This window comes from Haematobia irritans, chromosome 1 (genome assembly GCF_050003625.1).
Source record: "Haematobia irritans isolate KBUSLIRL chromosome 1, ASM5000362v1, whole genome shotgun sequence".
Lineage (NCBI taxonomy): Eukaryota > Metazoa > Arthropoda > Insecta > Diptera > Muscidae > Haematobia > Haematobia irritans.
In genome coordinates, this window is record NC_134397.1 from 197,395,495 (window position 1) to 197,417,718 (window position 22,224).

Below are 22,224 nucleotides of genomic sequence, written 5' to 3' on the forward strand. Positions count from 1 at the left end.
ATTAACATGCAGCAGTATCGATTATGCCTTCGGACTTAACTTATAATGTGCACAATATATGGGATATGTTCGACACGAGCACTGTCGTCCGGAATAACTGATAGTCTGTAAAGCGCATAAAGCGCATAAAGCGCATAAAACTTATAATGTTAACGACGGCGCCAGGCCCTTTTACGACGCCGGCACAATAAAAGCGTTCTGTTCAACTGTAATCATCGGCACTAGAGTGGAACGCTTTTAAATTTTGGTTTTGAACGCTTTTGGATTCACTGTTCGAAACTGTGAGAAAAATAACTAAAATTTCATCACTTTACAACTTCAATCGAAAACAAGTATTAAATTTGAGGATTTTGAAACTTAAAGGCCATCAAGGATAAGGTAAAATTTATTACAAACCCATAGAAGTCAGGTGAGACGTGATTTATTGTTCGCGTCAAGCTATATTTTTGGATCAAACAAATAAACAAAAAGGGTAGTATAAGAAGCTGTATCAATAAAATCCTAACATGTTTTTTTATCGCCGAGCTGTTGACGTTTTCATAATGTGATTCTCCAGAATTTGCGATGAGTGTCTTTGGGTACATAGCTAAACTGCAACGATTTATGGCCATCGTTTCTGATTCCCTGCTACTGTAGGGCAAAGAAAATCGACATATGGATGACGTTTTGAAAGTCTATTATGGACAGACAACACACGTATTTGGAAATAGTGTGGGAATACATATATGCTGCGCCCATAGGGTACAATGTTCCCAGTGGAGCTTTCGTGATCAATGGCCATAAATCTCTAACTAGATAAATATAAATTAAAGATCCTGTACTGCATAGGGGACCCAATACCCTTGATTAAATAAAATAAAGGGTCCAAATATATCCTCAATGAAAGATAATAAAATTTCATATACATTCTAGTAAATAAATAATTTTTGTGCCGGATTTGAACTTACAGCATTGAATTGGGATATATGTATCTATCCCCCAGTTCCGGTTATCAAATTTGCAAATCGCAATACCTCATAAACTGACCCACAATTATATTTAAAACTATATTCTGTTATTGAATATAAATGAAGGGTTCGTTATATATACATAAGAGGGTGCTATAATTATTTAGCCAAAACTTGGTAGCATATCCTTTTATTTCGCTATACGCATTTTATAGCATCTGTCAAATGTTTCATCAAAGAGTCCCCAATGATCAATAATCATAATCCGCAGGATTTAAATGAGGTACGATTTTTCTGTGCATTTTTTGAAATTTCTTTAGGACCAATAAAAGTCGAACGTGATGATTTGTGGAAACGTAGTAAGCTTCCATTATAATCTTATGGGTACACACACTTTGTGACAGAGTCCAACAATCATTTGAATTTAAAAATCAGTATTTCCATATTCCGATGGCAAAAGGCGATAGGTCTATTTCGAAATGACAAAAATTTGACATATTTCAATTCAATGCAAATAGGCTCCAAAAGTGTCATGGAGCATCATATTGTCGGACTAGTGAAGTAGGTGAACGTAAATGTATACACCGTATGGTTGGTGATACTTCCAAATTTTGAATCCAGAATTATGGGTTGAGATATATATAGAGTTTTTAGACCAGCTTTCGCATCGATAAATTATTCTGTAAAGACAATTTTCAATACCACATGGTCGCATAGGTCCCTCCTGTCGCCCATCAGATAAAGTCTCCACGTTTGTTCTTGGTCCGAGCCAGGATAGAATGATGTTTGTGACATTATGTTGGGTATAATGCGCTACGGATAAATCGGACTAAATATAGAATGACGGTGTCCGGTGTACTACTACTTTCTTTGCAGTATAAATCCTGTACTAGTGACCCATAACTGGGCTAGTTTTACCAATTTACAATAACAAAAAAGCTGGCAAACATAAAATGTGATGGAATAGATCTGTTTTTGGTTTCTTTGTGGATGTCAATCGTACGTGGAATTCAGGGACAAGAAGTCAAAACCCCGTAGAGTTAAACAGGGAGTCCCTTAGGCCGGGGTGATATCTCCGACACTGCGGGTGATATCTCCGGCACTCTACCTCTCCTCGATTCCACCCCCTCCTGACGGCGTCGAGATTGTGTCTTATGCGGACTATTGCACAATCATGGCATCCGGGCCCATTGTTGATGACATTTGCGATCGATTAAGTGTCTACCTCGCTGATTTTACCAGTTATTTCACTGCAAGAAATTTGAGGATATCTCCCACCAAATCCTCAGCCACACTATTCACTACATGGACGGCGAAGTACGCAGGCAGTTGAATGTCAGAGTCGATGGCGAAACAATTCCGACAACAAATTACCCCAAGATTCTCGGGGTCACATTCGACAGCCTTTATATGTCGTCCGCCCATTCCATTGCAATTTGTGATAAGCTCCGCGGTAGAAACAAGGCCCTCAAGTCGCTTGCCGGCAGCACTTGGGGTGCGGACAAATAAACCTTGTTAACTTTATAAAGCAATTGGCCGGTCAGTGGTAAACTATGCTGCGCCAGTGTGGACACCTCAAACGAGCGATACGCAGTGGAATAACCTACAGACCTGTCAGAACGCTGCCCTTAGAACCGCAACAGGATGTCTCCGCAGTACACCCCTGGATCACCTTTATGCGGAGACCAAGATCATCCCAGTGCGTCGACACAACTACATGTTGTCAAAGCAGTACCTCTTGGGTTGCCATCGAAGTTGTCATCCGAATCACCATCTTGTGGATAGACAACCTCCACCCAGGAATGGAAGGGTTGATCTTCGCCTTCTAGAGCCCGAGATCCAGCGTTACAAAAGAGAACCTCTAGATCAGGCAGCATACCAGACATGTCTGAACAGAATTCATGGGGATACTGTAGGTGAAGTGGTGAGAAGCTACAAGGTTAATCCTGTTCTCAGAGTCCGACCGCCGCCCATAGCACCGGAGGAGAGATACCTCCCACGGCAGACAATGGTAGTTTTGGCCCAACTAAGATCAGGCAAGTGCAGCCGCCACAATTCATACTTATCAGTGATTGATAGCAGCGTAGCTGACGTGTGTTCCATCTGTAATCAAGGGCCACATGACACTCGTCACCTTTTTGCTTGCCCAGCTAAGCCTACCCGTTTCACTACCAGATCACTCTGGACACACCCCATCCTTGTCACAGAGTTCCTTGATCTGGCTACCAGCGGAACTACACAAGCATAGAACAAAATGGATGAAACTACATTAAAAACTGTTACAACAACAACAAACGCCAACATAGGTATTACGGACACAAATTCTAAACTGCTTTAAATCCATACTTGCTATCGGTATTTTAACTGTGAATAATTTTCAAAAATTTTCCACAAAGTCTTCGGTCACATTGTTTACCACATTCTCGGTGTCATATTCGACAACTTCCTTATTAACCAAACTAACCCGACTCATCACCAGATAACTCTGGACATATCCTTTTTTAGTAGGATATGCTTTACCTAAAGAACGATAAAACAACATCAAGTTACACCAACAAGCATCTGGGACTAAGAATGCTGATCACAGAATGAGAGAATTGGGTTTGAGTACCTCAAGTTGCCAACAATAACAAATATCAGAATTCTGACGGAATTGCAATCCTGAGGCACCAATAAAAAAATATTACTGTATAAAAGCAATAATATAAAAAAGGTGGCACGAAAAAAGCTTGGCATGGAATGCAGCAAAGGTATCATCGTATTATAAAAGTGAAATCGGTAACACTGCTCCCAAGCATAACGGAAAATTTTCCAACAGTTGGCAAACAGAATAAGCCGCAAACAACAATGTATAAGAACAGCTTTAAATCCCATTATATCATACATATATCAAGGTATTTCCACAAGGCATGTTACAGGGCGTACCGTGTGATACTTGACCTATCAAATTCACTGACATGGCAGCGAGCAATTTGATTTAAAAAGTTTCAACGATGTCGCACGTAGAATTTTGATTCCCAAATTACGGTGGGATCGTTTCTTTACATTCTACGAAACATGAATACGCTAATACAAACCGGATACCAAAAAATCGGTCGAAAAACAACCGACTGCTGTCATTGACATGCCCTGCAAAAGTCCATATCAGGGCATCAGACCATCGTCGCCACGGAATATCATTTTGCAGGTCCGGGAAACGCAGTTTTCAGAAGACTTAAAAAAGAGGGGTATCGCTGTGTCATCTTAGACGGTCATGTCAACAAATGGCTGCCATTTTCACGTGCTTTCAAGTTTTAAATTAGAAAAAAATATTTATTCTACGCTTCGTGTAGCTTTCTTACCCACGCACAAAAAAATGTTTTTCTGATTCAATCACGAAATTAATTGATCCAACTAATTGTTTAATTGAAATGTCTTCAATCAAGAAAAGATAGTATCAATTAAAAAATTAATTGAAAGTCAATTAAAAATTAATTAATTAAAAAATTGATTGATACTATTAATTTTTGTGATTGATTTTTGTTTCAATAAAAAAATTTGTTGAATCAATTAAATTTTTGATTGAATATTTTTAAAAACTCAATTAAAATTTTAATTGGAAAAATTTTCGTGAAGTTTTTTTTCTGTGCAGTAGACCAAAAATAATGTTTTTGCTTAAAATCCAATTGTATCAGTTTTTTTTTTCAGATTTAAAAATTTTGAAAAGGACTACATTATAAATTGCCAACGTCTTGCCTTTTAAATAGTATAAAACATGGCACCGTTGGCTGGCTCGTCATTTTCCATTGACACTTGGAAAAATGATCCACCAGATGTTGAACTTAAATGCTTTCTACCTAATGGAATTTTTCTCTGTTTGCATATGCCTGCAACTGCAACAATAAGAGAAGTTAAGACAGTAAGTACCTTTAAAGTAATTTTGATATACCCTTATTGAAATATTTCTCCGACCTTCTCAACTAGGAAATGGTGAAACAAGCTAAGACGTATCCATTAAATAATCTCATAAAAGATGCATGTGATTACGAAGTTAGTGGGATATCGGCCATTGCTTTGGTTGAACCCTTCACAGATGAAACGAAACGATTATGTGAAGTACAGCCTTATTTTTGCCTTTTACGTTTGGGAGAAAGATCCGAAACCAGCACTATATCCAGTGATTATGAACTATCCAAGTTGGTTAGTAATATGATTGGCAAATCATTTGAGGACTACAGTGCCCAGCGTAGTCCAGAAGAGGATGATTTTCGTAGAAAAATGACATTGCTTTGTGACGAAATTGAATTGGAGCGTTCCAAATACAGTTGGTATGAGAAATTGCTCTACGAGCATCCATTGCGTTTAGCTGAGAAACCAGAAATGCCGGAAATAATAAAAAAACGTTTTCGTAATTCGAATTTTTTGGTAGTAGTTAAGTTGGAAAATGATGAAACCTCATTTACCATATCGGTAAATGAACACTATACACCGCGTTCGTTGATAGATTCGGCATTATTAAAAGTTCGCAAATCACAAATAAAAGTGAACGATCGAGCCACCGATTATATATTGAAAGTTCGTGGCCGAGATGAGTATTTATTTGGCGATCATCCACTGATACAATTTATTTACATACAGGTAAGTTTGTAGCATAGCTCAGATTTGTTCCTAGTGTAACTTTGCTATTTGGTTTTGTATCTTACAGGAAAGTCTTTCAGGCTCTGATGTGCCTAATGTTGTACTGAAAGCTATTAGTAACTTGCCATCGTACATAAGCTATAAACAAGAATTGAATTCAATCCCCAAACGACCCCCAAAACCTGAGAACTTTCGTCACCCTTCAAATGAAATGGTGAAACGTAAATACAAATGTTCATGGGATATAAATCAAGCATTTCGCCTGCGTCTACATCGAATTGATAATGTGAATTGTGATTTGGTTCGCGGTGTCAAAGTGGGTGTACATATTGGCCTCTATCACGGCGAACACAAATTGTGTGCACAACATTCACTCGACATAGCCAGCAGTAATAATCGATCATTCACATTCGATAAAGATATTGTTTTCGATATACCCTTGCAAAACTTGCCACGCATGACCCGTCTTTGTTTGGTCATTTACGAAGTTACACGATCCTCACGCTCCAAAAAATCGTCAAATACCAGTAGTAATAATACAATTCTGAAAGATGCCAATATGAATAAGAACTCATTGGCTTGGGTCAATACCACAGTGTTCGATTATAAAGAACAGTTGAAAAATGGCTGCCTATCATTGTACACATGGACATATGCCGATGATATACAATCGGATGAAATATTTCATCCTTTGGGTACCATTGAACCAAATCCACGTAAAGATGAATGTGCAGTGGTGCAACTCACATTCCATAGTTATGGTTATGATTATATACAATATCCACCAAAGGATATCGTATTGCAATATGCCTCTAGATTGGCTGCTTGCAATGAGTCATTGGGTCGTATTAAATCTCAGGGTGGCCAAGCATCATCCTCTTCATCATCATCGGCAGCCGTTAGCAAAGTTTTATCCCAGTATTCACGTACTTTTAATAAAATCTACGAAATGCATGATCAAGATCGTACAGATATATGGGAAAAGAGATACATCATAAAAGCTGAAGAGCCTGAAGAACTCTCTATTCTATTACATTGTGTTAACTGGAATAAACGTGACGAAGTTGCGGAAATGTGGTATCTATTGAATGAATGGCCGACTATATCGGTGGAAAGGTCACTGGAGTTATTAGATTACGCCTATCCAGATCCTGCAGTAAGAAATTTCGCTATCCGATGTCTTAGAAATTTAAGGTAAGGACACATTTTTTCTATTTATGGTCAGTGTAAAAGTGATTTCTAATTAAGTAATCCGATCATCTTTAGCTATTTCTTACTTTTTCATAGAATGTAAATTCTTTATATTTAATTTTGACGATGCATATGTACAAACAAGAGTGCTTACAAAGGAACTCTACGAACCATAATGTTATTGTATTGGATAATTTTATACATAACTGAATGTCGTATATGAGGGCAATACAAATATTGCCCTCATAAACGCCTCTAGATTTCAATTTCAGGCAAATCGCATAAAAATTGTGGTGGCTTATCTGTTATACCTAAGAGCTATATAGATGAAATAAAGAAATGAAACGAAGTGACCAAGAATTCAATTCGCTAGATCGGTCCATATGGGGGCTATACCAAAATATGGACCAATACACACCATATTCGGCACACAATTTTTCTGGACCTAAAATACCTCCAGAGGTATTTTTTAGAAACCCAAAAAGTCAAATCGGTCTATATGGTAGCTATATCAAGACATGGACCGATATAGTCCACCTCTGAACTTGGCCTTTTTGCAGACAAGAAAAATGTCAACTAGCCAAATTTCAACGCTATGGCTCTATTTTTTTAAGGTTGTAGCGTGATTAGAAAAGACAAATGGACATCGTTACTTCTTATAATTACACCTTGATATTTTTTTCTGAACCTTACGAAACATTTACGATTTGCTAACGTTGGGTAATCGTTTCTAAGGGCTGTTGTATATTAAAAACAAACAGCTGAAACGCAACGATACGCTTACGACCCGTTTTTGGATGCATAACCGGGCCTTTAGGCAGTGTACCCTGGGTGTTAAGGGCAACACTGTTTTATACTGCTCTGGCATCTCCGTACATGACAAGTATGTACGAAAAACAAGTATATATAGCAGCAAGTTCGGCCAGGCCGAATCTTAAATACCCACCACCATGAATGAAATATAATAGTTTCCTCTGAACATTTCAGGGGGGTTTGATGACAGATATTTTCACAAGCAGATCAGTTCAACCAGTACGCTTCCCGAAGATAAATGTAAAGATTTTACCTTTGATACACACAATATTCAGTATGTTACATATAATTATAGTTCTAGAATCTAGACTCCAAATCGGAGGGCCGGAAGGCCAGCTATATCAAAAACTGTACCGATACACAATATATTCGGCACACCTCTTCATGGTCCTAGAATACCTCTAGTTTTTCAATTTCAGGCAAATTGGATAAAAACTACGGATTCTAGAAGCCCAAGAAGTAAAATCGGGAGATCGGTATATATGGGGGCTATATCAAAACGTGGTCCTATAATCACCATTGTCGGAACACCTCTTTATGGTCCTAGAATATCTCCAGATATCAAAGTTCAGGCAAATTGGATAAAAACTACGGATTCTAGAAGACCCAGAAATAAAATCGGGAGATCGGTCTATATGTGGGCTATATCAAAACCGATACACAATATATTCGGCACACCTCTGTATGGCCCTAGAATACTCTAGATTTCCAATTTCAGGCAAATTGAATAAAAACTACGGTTTCTATAAGCGAAAGAAGTAAAATCGGAAGATCGGTCTATATGGGGGCTATATCAAAACATGGACCGATACTCACCATTTTCGGCACACCTCTTTATGGTCCTAGAATACTTATAGATTTCTAATTTTGGCAAATTGGATAAAAACTACGGTTTCTATAAGCTCAAGACCCCAAATGGGGCGATCGGTTTATATGGGAGCTATATCAAAGCCTAGACCGATATACCCCATCTTCGAACTTGGCCTGCGTGCAGGACGATAGCTCCTTTATTGAAGACTGTAGCGTGATTACAACAGACAGACAGACCGATATGCTATACGGACATATATACATTATATAGTCGGAAATCGATATTCATCATCACCGTCACCATTCTATGGTGGTGGGTATAAAAAAATAACTGATGCGGCACTGAGTATGCAAACGCGACTTCTGGAACAATTAAGGGAACTTCTCAAATTACAAGGTACTCATAAAGCTAATGCAAATATACTAAGTCCCTGCACTTCAAAAGCAGAATTCCCTGGCCGAATTTAAATGCATTTTGACATCCGATTACTATCTGAACATGGCGATACACATCGCCACAGTTGCATCTTCGCATGGTATTAGTGTAGTCATATTCCACGAGTATCCACACGACTCTATTCTATTACAAAAGAATTAAAGACTTTGGTTTCCGTCTGCAACAATTGCAATTTTTAAGACCTCTATTAAATACCTTGGTCACATTATTAATAAATGTGGTACTCGACTCAATATCTCGAAATCCCAGAAAACGTTTCCACAGCCAGGTCACTATTAAGTTATTTTAACCACTATGGTAAATACATGGCCAACATAAGAAAACTTCAGAAGCCAATCGACGATCTTCTTAAAGGATCCGACCTACTAATGACGCAATACGATCATAACCTGTCGATACACATCGTCGCAGACGCATTGTCGCATGGTATTGGGCAGCCATTTTTGCAAGCTACGAGGAAAACGGATGGTCAGAGAAAAAAGGACATGGATTCTTCAATAATTTCATATTTAAACCTAATAGAATCTATTTCTAACGTGAATGGTTGCCTAATGCTAAATACCCCTGTAATCATTCCTGAAATATTTCGAAAACGAATTGTTAAACAATTTCACCGTGGACACAGCAGAACGGAGTAAATCCAGGGTAGAATGGAGTATATAAAGGCATCGAGAAAAACAGTAGAAAATGTAGCAACTGTCAACTGGCAGCCAAAAGCCGAATAGAAACAAATCTCTGTCCTTGGCCTACCACAAACTAAGTTCTTGAATGCGTCCATATTGATAATGCTGGGCCAGTAAATGATGTATACTATCTCATCATTATAGACGTACACTCCAAATAACCAGTTATTCTAGAACATAATCCATATCGACAACAGTAACCTTGAAATTGTTAACCACTTTCAGCACACTATTTGGCAATCCCTCGCAGTGTAAGACAATGGGAAGCAATTTTGCTCAACACAGTTTGAAGATTGATGCAACCACAGAGGTATTAAACACACCAGAACAATCTGGCTTGTAGATACACTCAAATATCGTACGAATGCTGAAAGTGTTTGTTAAGGTTGTTAAGCATTTATACAGTTTGATTTGTGTGCCTTAGAAAAAAAACCTGAAATATGTTTTGTAATAACTACAAACTGTGGTTATTCAAAAGGACATTCGCGAAGTACATTTTTATATACGAAATGTCGTAGGAAGATATATACAATGAAGTGGTCACGCTATGAAATGAATAACACGTCTCAGCTTCCAAGGAAAAGAAAAAGATTCATCTTATTCACAGTCAATATCATTAGATATACAGCGATAATATTAGCACATCTGAGTTAGTATTATCGCTACTATCACGAATGTGATGCTCAGGCAAATGTTGCCTGAAGAAATCGGCGAGCGATACATGTTCCCCCGTGTGATAATGACTACGCAACGGCGACTACGCATCGTGGCCTACCTTTCGGGATTTGTACACTGCGAACAAATTCGAAGCTAACTGCGGTTGAAAAGTCATTCTACCTCTTTCAGAAAACGGAGGACGAGGCTAGAGAAATTAATAAGGATGTTGCGTTAACCACTGAGAATTTCGAAATCGCGTGCTCCAATCTAAAGAGACAGTACAAGAATAGGCCAATTTAAGTAATCAATTGCGTTGCTATTCAATATGGTAGTGCCGACATGCTACCTGGATTTTTTCCCGAGAATAAAAAGGGTACAACGGGAGATAAGTAGTTGTATGTGATGAATGGTTTTTATCAGAAAAGATATAGACTTTATTAAAGATACCAAGAGTACCGCTCTCAGCCGAAGCATCCGATTAGGAGGAGGACTGGAGTTAGTAGATTCAATAAGATGGCACGTTTCCAAATCCGTTCAAGAGCAGGAAGGGAATTTTCGCTATCCGGTGGAGGCCTTGGTAGTCAAAGCAGTAACTGGTAATATTCCTACTCACTCTGTATGCCTTCCAAAAAGATTTGAATTATGCGACCCAAGTTTTTACCAAAGAGGTAAAGTAGACCTTCTTCTTGGTGGTGATTTATATCCGATCGCGAATATCGGTGTATTCATATTTCAAGAAAGTTTCCATGGATGAACAGCTGGCCCGATTTTGGCAAATCGAAGAGGTATCCCGTAAACATTTTTTATCTGAAGACGACAAGAAGTGCGAAGAGATCTATTGCGCCAGCACAGTGCGATGGTAGATATGTGGTGAACTTACCCTTTAAGTTGCAGCCATCCGAAATTCAGTGGAATCGGTACAAAGCATTACAACCATTTTTTCAATCCCACGGCGGCGGGTTCTTTGCACCAGATTGACCCAATGGATTTTATTCACCGGCCAACGGCTGCCACATCAGTGTACGTGTTGTTTCGTCCGTTTTTTTGTGTTGGAGAAGGTGCATCCCGGGGAGCCTTCTCCGTTTGCTTTTGGTCCGAGCCGGGATAGAGAAAACTCCGGACCATGGTACTGTTCGGTCTGCCGAAACCAAATTCACCATCGTTCGGTATCGGTGAGGTGTAACCGGTGCTTGGAATGTGTGCACTTCCGGAACTGTTCCGGCTTAACATCGCTACGGGAGTATAGTCATATTGACTACGTGGCAGGATGCTGTGCCAGTGATAGCAGCAGTGGGTCATCAGACTCCCAAACATCTTCCGCACAACAATATTCTCCGACGCAGCATCTAACACCCAATATTGTTGTACCAGTTCTGGATAGTGCATAATTTTTGCAATTATTTGCAAGGGGCTCCGTGGTAAGATTAGCGAAATAGTAGATTTTATGAATCGGAAGAGGATCAGGGTGGCGGCGATCCAAGAGACGAAGCTAAATGACACCTGTAGTTTGCGCCATTGTGATGGATACAATGTCCTGCGTAAGGATCACACTAGAAGTGGAGGTGGTGGCCTGGCTTTCATATTACACCGTTCCGTGCAGTATAGGCCTATCCCGCTTGTGCCGGACATTAGTGACCCCTATATGGAATGTATGGGGGTAGCAGTCAAGTCTGGGGCTGCTGAGATAGACTATAAAATGTGTATATACCGCCGGTTGTTAGCTGTGCTCCAGGTTATAGCCCAAACATTGAGTGGTTGTGCGGGCATAACCGATTGGTTCTGGGAGACTTTAATGCCCACCATGAACTTTGGCATTCTCTCCTCAGTAATTACCAGAGAGGCATAGCTTTGGCAGAGCAGATAGATGACTCCACATTTTGCACAGTGAACGAAGAGGCCCCCACGAGAATTATGAGTTCGCCAGATTTATCTTTAGCATCGCCTGGTCTGATAAATGACGTTTCCTGGCAACTCGTCATTTCATTGGGATCAGACCACCTCCCCATAATTCTCACCATTAACCGACCCTCCGATTTCATAACCTCTGAACGGCGAACATTTATAAACCACAAGAAAGCCAACTGGGAAGGCTTCAGAGAATATACAGATCGCCGCTTCAGTGAGCTCCCGTCCCCCTCTCATGTTCATGTTGCCGAGAGGGTGTTCCGGGACATCATCAACGCAGCAGCCGCTCGCTTTATACCCTCTGGTCGAATTGCCCAAGTGAGGCCCAACTTCCCAGCTGAAGCTGCGGGACTCGCAGACGAGCGTGATGAACGCCGTCGCTCTAACACTGCTGACCCTAGAATCAGGGAACTGAATCTATAGATTAGTAAGATAGTCGACGAGCACAAGCGGAACACATGGTTAGAGCACCTGAAGCAATGTAACCTAGGCACAGGTTACATTGCTTCAGAGATGATGGGGTTTCGGTCACCTTTGGCGACGATCCGAAGAGATGCGCTAAATACTTCAACCGACAGTTTGTCGAGCATCCCGAGAGTGATAGAGCGAAAAGGAGAGCCACTCGTCACATACGTGGTCTCCGAACCGATGACCACAATTTACCACAGCCGGGCCCCGATGGAATTTCAATGCTAATGCTGAAGCATCTGGGAGGTTGAGTACTTGACCAGACTCCTCAATTTGTCCTTAGAATCCCTCATTATACCCGATGTCTGGAAAATGGGTAGAGTGATTCCACTACTGAAACCAAGCAAAGACTCGAGCAAGGGTGAATCGTACAGACCGATATCCCTTCTCTCGCCAGTAGCCAAGACAATTGAGGCACTTCCCCTACCCAGCCTTGTGGAGAATTTTCCAGCTGCCCACCATCAACATGGATTCAACACACATTAATATGGGACTCAATTAGCCCAAGCCGTGTCACAGGACGGTCCTCGTGACGCTTGACCTATCGAAGGCATTCGATACGGTCAACCATGCCACACTATTCGTGGACATCGAGAATACGTCCCTACCGGCAGAAACTAAGCACTGGGTTCTGAATTATCTGTGCGGACGCCAGTCGTACGTGGAATTCAGAGACTAGAAGTCAAAACCCCGTAGAGCTAAACAGGGAGTTCCCCAGGGTGGGGTGATATCTCCGGCACTGTTTAACCTCTAACTGTCCTCAATTCCACCCCCTGCTGACGGCGTCGAGATTGTATAATATGCGGATGATTGTACAATCCTGGCATCCGGGCCCATTGTTGATGACATATGCGATCGTTTAAACGTCTACATTGCTGATCTTACCAGTTATTTCACTGCTAGAAATTTGAGGATATCCGCCACCAAGTCCACAGCCTCACTGTTCACTACATGGACGGCGGAAGTACGTAGGCAGTTGAATGTTAGAGTCGATGCCGAAATAATTCCGACAGTGAACTACCCCAAGATACTCGGGGTCACATTAGACAACCTTTTAAGTCGTCTGCCCATGCCACTGCAATTTGTAACAAGCTCCGCAGTAGAAACAAGGTCCTCAAGTCACTTGCCGGCAGTACTTGGGGTGCGGACAAAGAAACCTTGGCAATTGGTCGGTCAGTGGTAAACTATGCAGCGCTAGTGTGGACACCTCAGACAAGCGACACGCTGTGGAATAACATCCAGACCTGTCATAACGCTGCCCTTAGAACTGCAACAGGATGTCTCCGCAGTATACCCCTGGATCGCCTTTATGCGTAGACCAAGATCATTACGGTGCGTCAACACAATTACATGTTGTCAAAGCAGTGCCTTCTGGGTTGCTATCGAAGTTGTCATCCAAATCACCATCTTGTGGATAGGCAACCTCCACCCAGGAATGGGTTGATCTTCACCTTCTAGAGCCCGAAATCCAGCGTTAGAAAAGTGAGCCTCTAGATTAGGCAGTATATCAGACAGGTCTGAACAGGATTCATGAGGACACTGTCTGAAGCAGTGAGAACCTTGTAGCTTCTAAATCCTGTTCTCGGAGTCCGACCACCGCCCATAGCACCGGAGGAAAGAAGACCTCCCAAAGCAGATTAGGGTGGTTTTAGCCCAATTAAAAGCAGGCAAGTGCAGCAGCCACTATTCCTACCTATCAGTGATTGATAGCAGCGTAGCTGACGTGTGTCCCATCTGTAACCAAGGGCCACATGACACTCCTCACCTTTTTGATTGCCCAGCTAAACCTACCCGACTCACCACCAGATCTCTCTGGACGCACCCCACCCTTGTCGCAGAGTTCCTAGATCAGGACACCAGCTGAAGTACCAAAGCATTGAACAAATTGGATGCAATTACATTAAAACTGTTACAACAACAACAACAATTTTTACGGAATGTGAGGTCCTTGATTCGTAAACCAGAAAGTAAACAGTTGTATGACAACGTCCTTAGAGAGTACTTAGAATTGGGTCACATGGTCAATGAGTCGAAAGAACGAAGCGATATTCCTCACTGTTAACTGCCCCACCATGGGATCTTAAAGCCTTTTAGAGGTCATACACCCAGAACATTTGTTAAGTTCATCGTTTATCTGCCTTGATGATAAGAGTATAGTAAAAACACTTGGTGTGCGATGGAATGCGTCCGTGGACAACTTTTATTTTAGTTTTTATATTACGCGATTAATTGATCAAATAACAATTAAAAGAATGGAAACATAATTTATATATTATCAGTTTTTTATTGAAGAATTAAAGTAAATAAAATGAATTTCCAAAATATTTTGATTTTCTTTACAGAGACGAGGAATTGTTGTTGTACTTGCTGCAACTGGTACAAGCGATGAAACACGAATCTTATTTGGATTGTGCCCTGACCACCTTCATTCTGGAACGAGCACTTCGAAATCAACGTATAGGTCATTATTTCTTTTGGCATTTAAGATCCGAAATGCAAACGCCATCGATGCAAACACGTTTCGGTTTACTGCTTGAGGCATACCTAAAAGGTTGTAAACCCCATGTACCGCTTCTGCGAAAACAATTGCAGGTGCTGGAAAAGCTTAAACAGGGATCCGTATTGGCCAAAAAAGGCAGCAAAGAGAAAGTGCGTAATCTGTTGCAAGATTTTCTAAGAAATCAACGAAACAGTGGATTTTTCCAAAGCATACAAAATCCCCTCAATCCCAGTTTCCGTTGCAAAGGCGTTAAACCAGAAAAATGTAAGGTAATGGACTCAAAGATGCGACCCTTGTGGATAGTTTTTGAAAATGCTGATCAAAATTGTAACGACATTTATATAATATTCAAAAATGGAGATGATCTACGGCAAGATATGTTAACATTACAAATGTTAAGAGTAATGGATCAATTGTGGAAAAATGAAGAGTAAGAAAAAAAATATTCATTGAGGAATACTTTCATATAATCTAATAAATTTTGCAGCATGGATTTTCGTATGAATATTTATAATTGTATTAGCATGGAACGTCGTTTGGGTATGATTGAAGTAGTTCTCAATGCTGAAACAATTGCCAATATACAAAAAGAAAAGGGTATGTTTTCTGCAACATCACCATTCAAGAAAGGTTCTTTGTACAGTTGGCTTAAGGAATACAACAAAACCGAAGAAGAGATGAACAAAGCTGTCCAAGAGTTCACGTTGAGTTGCGCGGGCTACTGTGTAGCCACTTATGTGTTGGGTGTAGCAGATCGCCATTCGGATAATATAATGGTGAAACGTAATGGTCAAGTAAGTTGAAAAAAGAAAATAATTAATTTTGTGTTACTTTTGTATGTGATGCGGAATGTAAGGAATATATTCGTAAGATGCAGCAAACAAAGGTTTCCTTTTTTTCGTAATATTGTTGTAAAATTTCCGGAAAGTGCAGTAATTGCAACGGGCTCCGAGGTAAAATTGGTGAGACACGGTTATCTAAGAGACGAAGCTGAATCCCACCTGTGATAGGTACAAGGTTCTACGTAAGGATCGCACAAGAAGTGGAGATGCTGGTCCTGGGTTTCATATGGCACCATTCCGTGTAGTATAGATCCATCGCATAGATTGTATGGGGGTAACAGTCAAGTCTTGGTCTGCGGAGATAGATATTCACGATGTATACATGTGTGTGGACATAACCGATTGGTGCTAGGAGACTTCAATGCCCACCATGAACTTTGTCATTCTCTACTAGTTATTGACCATGAATGAAGGCACAACTTTGGCAGCTCGTATCGATGACTCAACATTTTGCACGGTGAACGAAGAGTCTTCCACGAGAATTATGGGTGATTGCAGCAGTTCGCTAGACATTTCCTTAGCTTCAAGTGGTCTGATAAATGACGCGTCCTGGCAACTCGTCATTTCAAAGGGATCAGATCACCTCCACATATTTCTCACCCTTAACCGACCCTCCGTGATGAACACCTTCGTGCTAACGTAACCTAGGTACTGGCACAGGTAAGTTATACTCAACAGTGAGAGTCCTCTCGAACCCCGGTACAAGGGATGATGGGACCTTAGTCACATTTGGCGTCGAGATGATGACTGATCCGAACATATGCGCGAGGTTTTCCAACCGACAATTTATTGAGCATGTCGAAAGTGACAGAGCACAAAGTAAGAGTCATTTGTCGCATCGGGGTCTCCGTTCGGCGACACACCACAATTTACCCCAGTCGAAGTTACCAATGTCATCAACAGCGCGAAAACTCCAAAGCGCTGTTCCCCGACAGAATCTCTATGCTAATGCTGTAGAATCTGGGAATTCTGGGAGTTGAGTACTTGAACAGACTCCCCAACTTGGCCTTGGAATTGCTCATCATACTCGATGTCTAGAAAATGCGTAGGGTGATTCCACTATAGAAACTAGCAAAGACACCAACGAGGGTGATTTGTACAGACCGATCTCCCATCCCTCGCCATTATCCAAGACTCTTGAGGAACAACATCTCCCCAGCCTTGTGGAGAATTTTTAAGCTGTAGACTATTCGAGGACTTCGAGAACACGTCCTTGCCGGCAAAGCCAAACGTTGGGTTGTTAATTATCTAGTCGAGCACTAGTCGTATGTGGACTTCAGGGATAAAAAGTCGAGAATCCGTAGGGTGAAAGAGGGAGTTAGCCAATGTGGGGTGACATCTCCTGCACTGTTCAATCTCTATTTATCCTCTATTCCATTATTCCTCTTCATCCTGGATCACCCTTGTTTTTAGTGACCAAGATCCATCCTGCAGTTTCTTATTGGAATAATCATCCAAACTACCATGTTATGGATGGACAACCAACACCCAGGAATTTAAGGGTTGATCTACAATATCGAGAGTGCGAGATACAGCGGTACAAAAAAAAAAAACAGGAGTAGGCCTAAATAGGATTTATGAGGTTGAGGATACGTTGAAGCGGTGAAAAGCTACAAGGTTAATCCTGCTCTCGGAGTCTGACCACCACCCATAGTACAACAAAGATCAGGCAAGTGCAGACGCCTCAATTCTTCACAATCCATGACTGATAGTAGCGTAGCTGGCGTGCGTCCCATCTGTAATCAAGGGCCACATGACCGCGTCACCTTTTCGCGTGTCCAGTTGAACCTACTCTCCTCAAAACCAGATCACTCTGGACGCATCACATCATAGTCGCAGAGTTCCTCGATCTGAATACAAGCTGATGTATCAAAACGTAAACAAAAATTAATTAAAGCACATAAAAAACTGTTACGACAACAACTATGTTCGGTTTCCAAGACGAAAAACAACTTTTTTTTCTCCGGTTACTTTTTTGAATGAATTCATTTTCAAAGATGAAATGGTACACAATCAAAGCTTTAACACTTTGATAAAAAAATGTAATCGTCGTCATATATATTTTTGCACTTTTAATTTGGAGTTTTGGTGGAAAAAAACCGAACATTGTACCCACCTTAAAGTCCAAAATCGTCTTTAACAATTGACCACTAAACATGTCGCCGTCAAATTCAACGGCGATTGGGTGATTGTTTCTTTAAAACCCCATCTCATGGGTATAGATGAGTGACAAATGATACCACTGCAAGCATCATAGTGTCTTAAAAAACTGCATTTGTTTACATGCAAAGCTTTTGAATTTAATATCAATCTTTATCTATTCCATTGCAGCTTTTCCACATAGATTTTGGTCACATTCTGGGTCATTTTAAAGAGAAATTTGGCGTCCGCCGAGAACGTGTTCCGTTTGTCCTCACACATGATTTTGTGTATGTGATAAATAAAGGTCGTGCCGATCGTATGGCTGACGAATTTAGGTATTTCCAGGATATGTGCGAAAAGGTAAGCAAATATAGAACCCCAATGTCTTTGTTATTTTAAATAAATTATTTTTGTTATATTTTTAGGCATTTATGGTACTGCGCAAACATGGCTGCCTTATACTCTCTTTATTCAGTATGATGATATCCACGGGATTGCCAGAGTTATCATCAGAAAAAGATTTAAACTATTTAAAAGAAACTTTGGTATGTGTTTAACGTTACAGTTATTCTTAAGCGGACCGATTAATTTTTCTCAATTTTTTTTTTTTTTTAAATCGATTACAGGTTTTAGATTATAGCACCGAAAAAGCTCTTGAACATTTCCGTTCGAAATTTAGCGAAGCTTTAGCCAATTCCTGGAAGACTTCACTCAATTGGGCTTCACATAATTTCTCCAAAAATAATAAACCATAAGAGCGTTACATAAAGCTATACATAAAATATATGCCACTGCATGTTCATCTCGAAAACAATTAACACACAACACAAGCCCACATATAGAAACCTTCCTCAAACAGATAAGTATTGCCGGCCCATATTTGAATAGGGTATTTGTCTGTCTGAGACCCATAAGGTTTTTTCATCTTAACACTTTATCTAGTTAAACATTATTATCCTCTTTCATATTTGATGATTTTCTTTTCAAGCATGTCACAAAATATGATATAATAAGGTGAAATCAATGGAGTTTCAACTATACCTTTCGATTTGATCTGAGTTTGAGCGAATTTTTTCAACGAATACTACATATATAAAAATCTGAAAAGTTCAGAAGCGAAGCAGGAAATAAAAATATTATAGGTCCGTAGTTGGTAAATTATAGGAAAAACCATCGTAGTAGCTTAAATAGTGTAAAAAACAATCATCTTCAATATGTTTTGGCTTTTCAGACTATGACTATGAACATTCACATAAATAAGTATTTTAACCAATAAGCTGAAGGTGTCTGCTGTTACATTTTAACAAATTAGGCATTAATCAGTTACCCTATGAGACTTTAGAACTAAACATATTACACTCAAGGAAATTGTTGGTAGATATAGCAGGAAAAAACTGCTAAAACAACAAAAAGTCGTTTCAAAACGCACCACTGTTAGTTAACACAGCACACACAGTTAGTAGGTCTTCAGAACTAAATGTAGTTGGTTACACTCAAAGAAATTTGTTAGTAAATAGAGCGGAAAAAAGTGCTAAAACAACAAAAAGTCTTAGTGATAAAGGAAAAAAAGTCAGAAAAAAAGATTTTTTTTAATAATTTATTTCAAGATTGTTGGAAGATTAGAATATAAAAAAATAACATTTTCGCTGTACCAAGAACGTGTAACAGCAGACTTCGACTGCTCGAGTTGTTCGATTGTCTGTTGAAATCTTTACATCCGGTCACATTTCTAACACAGACAAACTGCTTTAAAATCCACGCAACGCCTCTAGTGGAGAAACATGGTGAAACTCAACAAACATCTAATTAATAGTATATGTGAACTTAACATCCAGACAGGATTAGCAGTGGTGAAAAATGATTCCCACGACGCTCGACTACATCGATGCCGGATCGATGTCAAGATGCGTTTTAAGGATCATAAACTCGGCTGCTAGAAAAAGAATCGCTAATAAAATCCGGGCAACACAAATTGTGATGAAAAATCGAGGATGATCGATTACTTTCATCCTGCATCAGCTTCCACGCAGCAAAAAAAAAATTACTAAATGCAGTAGGGAATTTATTAAAATTTGTGGCACTACTTGTCAATCTGCTTGGGATATTGTGACCATTGGTTACAATATGCAATTGAAAGAAAATAACTCAATCCGCAATGAATCACAATTCACTAGATTCTTTATTGTATGATAAAAGAAGAATTATTGAAGATAAAATTGCACGGTAGAGTCCGATGTAAAGCTTACTCTAAGGATAGACAAGGTGAAAGACAAGCCAAATTAAGACAAAATTTCATTTTTAATGAACAGAACTTCATTTTTAATAATTGTCCTTTTCTCCTACAAAATCCGAATTTTATCTGGTTCTTACACTCGTAGAAAAAGTCTGTAATAGCACTCGGCGTCTACTGCTATATTTTTGAAATTATAGATCTAGCAAAAAACAATTCGTACTCGTACTACTCAAGCCGATTTTTGATATTAATCAAAATCAACTAATTGACTTTTAATGTAAAAATTGAAAAGTCAACTTTGCATGGAAGTTGCGCTAACTCTGTCAGAGTATGTGTTAGGATGTATTTCACAAGTATCAAATAAGACTAATAGCCTGTTTCTGTATGTGGCACGAGCTCTATCGATCGACTGAAATGCATAGAAACAGCTGAGTTTTGGTTATAAAATCGATCGATAGATCTCGTGCGACATACAGAAACAGGCTATTAAGGTCGTATTTTGCAAAAGTTAATTGTTTTAATTTTGAAAAGCGCATTTTTAATACTTTGAAAATGCCGAAAATTAGACCTCATGTTTTTCATTACAAACCCAACTGCTATTTGTTCCCGGCCCTGTCAAACCTTAGAGAAATTAATACAAACAGCTTCAAGCTTCCACCATGAATTTTGGTTTATCAAAACCAGATAAGATTTGCTAGTTCGGAACGGAACGGAAATCTCCACTTTGAAAACCTTACCTTATTATGCAATCATATTTTTTGATTTTGTTTATTTTTTTTTTTAGATTTTGTTCACATTTTTGATTCATTGCCATTTCATTTGTAAAATCACCTATCATAGCTAAATTCTTTTATTAAAATAATTGTAATTATTTTTAACTTGATACTATTATTTTGTTTTATTTTGCAACAAAAATCATTGAACAAGAAAAACACAAAAAAAAATTAAGAAAATACATAAAAAGTGTTCAACACAAAATCTAGACTTAAAACATAACGGTACAGAAAACAGCATCTCTAATTAATTAAACAACAATTAAATGAGGAAAATCACGTTTAAAATGAATAAACGGATTTAATGATAATAATCAATCTATCTTAGTTACATTTAAATCATAAACAAATAACAGCAGTTAAAGTTAAATATACCTTAACTTTATAAAATTACCTAGATTTAAAACAACTTGTTGTGTTGTAAACCAAGGAACATTTAGAAATCGTTTGGGTTTCCTTTTGATCCCATTATAGCTATAATTTGAATAATGATACATTTATTCCTCCCATCCCCTAGACTAAATCCAAGCAAGCCATCCCCACACCACCCCACCCCACTTAGTAGTTATATACCATACGAACAAAACAAATAAATATATTTGCCAACTGTAAACCCTTCCATACGCGCACACATCCATACCTCCAATCTAAAACCTGAACCTCAACAAAAATATTAAGTTTAATCAAATAACGGTTGTTTTATATTTTGTGATTTTTTTACGTACATATGTATATTTATGTTCTAGCATCATATCGTCGAAATCAAAGTCATCCAATTTCCGAATGTTCCTACCCGTCTATAAACATAATCCTCTTTAATATACATAAACATATATACATAAGTGTATACATTTGATTTTCTTTTGTAGTTTCTTTATAGTTATGTTAAACAAATTTCTCTCATAAATATGTTTAATTGTTCTTATACTTCATATTATATTTTTTTATAATTAAGTTTATTTTTTAATAGTTATTTTTTTGTGTTTAGTACAAAACACTAAAAACCTTCTTCAAAGTGTCCTATTATTTTATATGGTTCTTGCTTTAAATAAATAATAATAGAAATTATACATAAAATTACAAGTGAACATTATGTAAGTAAAAAAACACACACACACATTGTAAAGTTTCGTTCAGATTTTTTCTATAGATTAAAAACGTTTTTATTGAGATGTATTTTTATTTT

At 38.9% G+C, this 22,224-nt stretch overlaps 1 protein-coding gene across 2 annotated transcripts; it reads left to right on the forward strand.

Annotated features, from left to right (window-relative positions):
- Positions 1-252: 252 nt before the first annotated feature.
- Pi3K92E (phosphatidylinositol 3-kinase 92E) lies at positions 253-21,148 on the forward strand. 2 transcript variants are annotated; one of them, XM_075292488.1, is made up of 9 exons: positions 253-378; positions 4,635-4,845; positions 4,911-5,564; positions 5,632-6,758; positions 14,891-15,478; positions 15,536-15,842; positions 18,222-18,392; positions 18,458-18,577; positions 18,659-21,148. In XM_075292488.1, exons 2-9 carry the CDS (start codon positions 4,702-4,704, stop codon positions 18,785-18,787), a joined length of 3,240 nt encoding a protein of 1,079 aa, XP_075148603.1. In that variant the 5' UTR covers positions 253-378; positions 4,635-4,701; the 3' UTR covers positions 18,788-21,148. The 2 variants fall into 2 exon arrangements, with proteins under 2 accessions (XP_075148603.1, XP_075148602.1); XM_075292487.1 differs by having other exon boundaries at positions 259-378; positions 4,622-4,845.
- Positions 21,149-22,224: the final 1,076 nt, after the last annotated feature.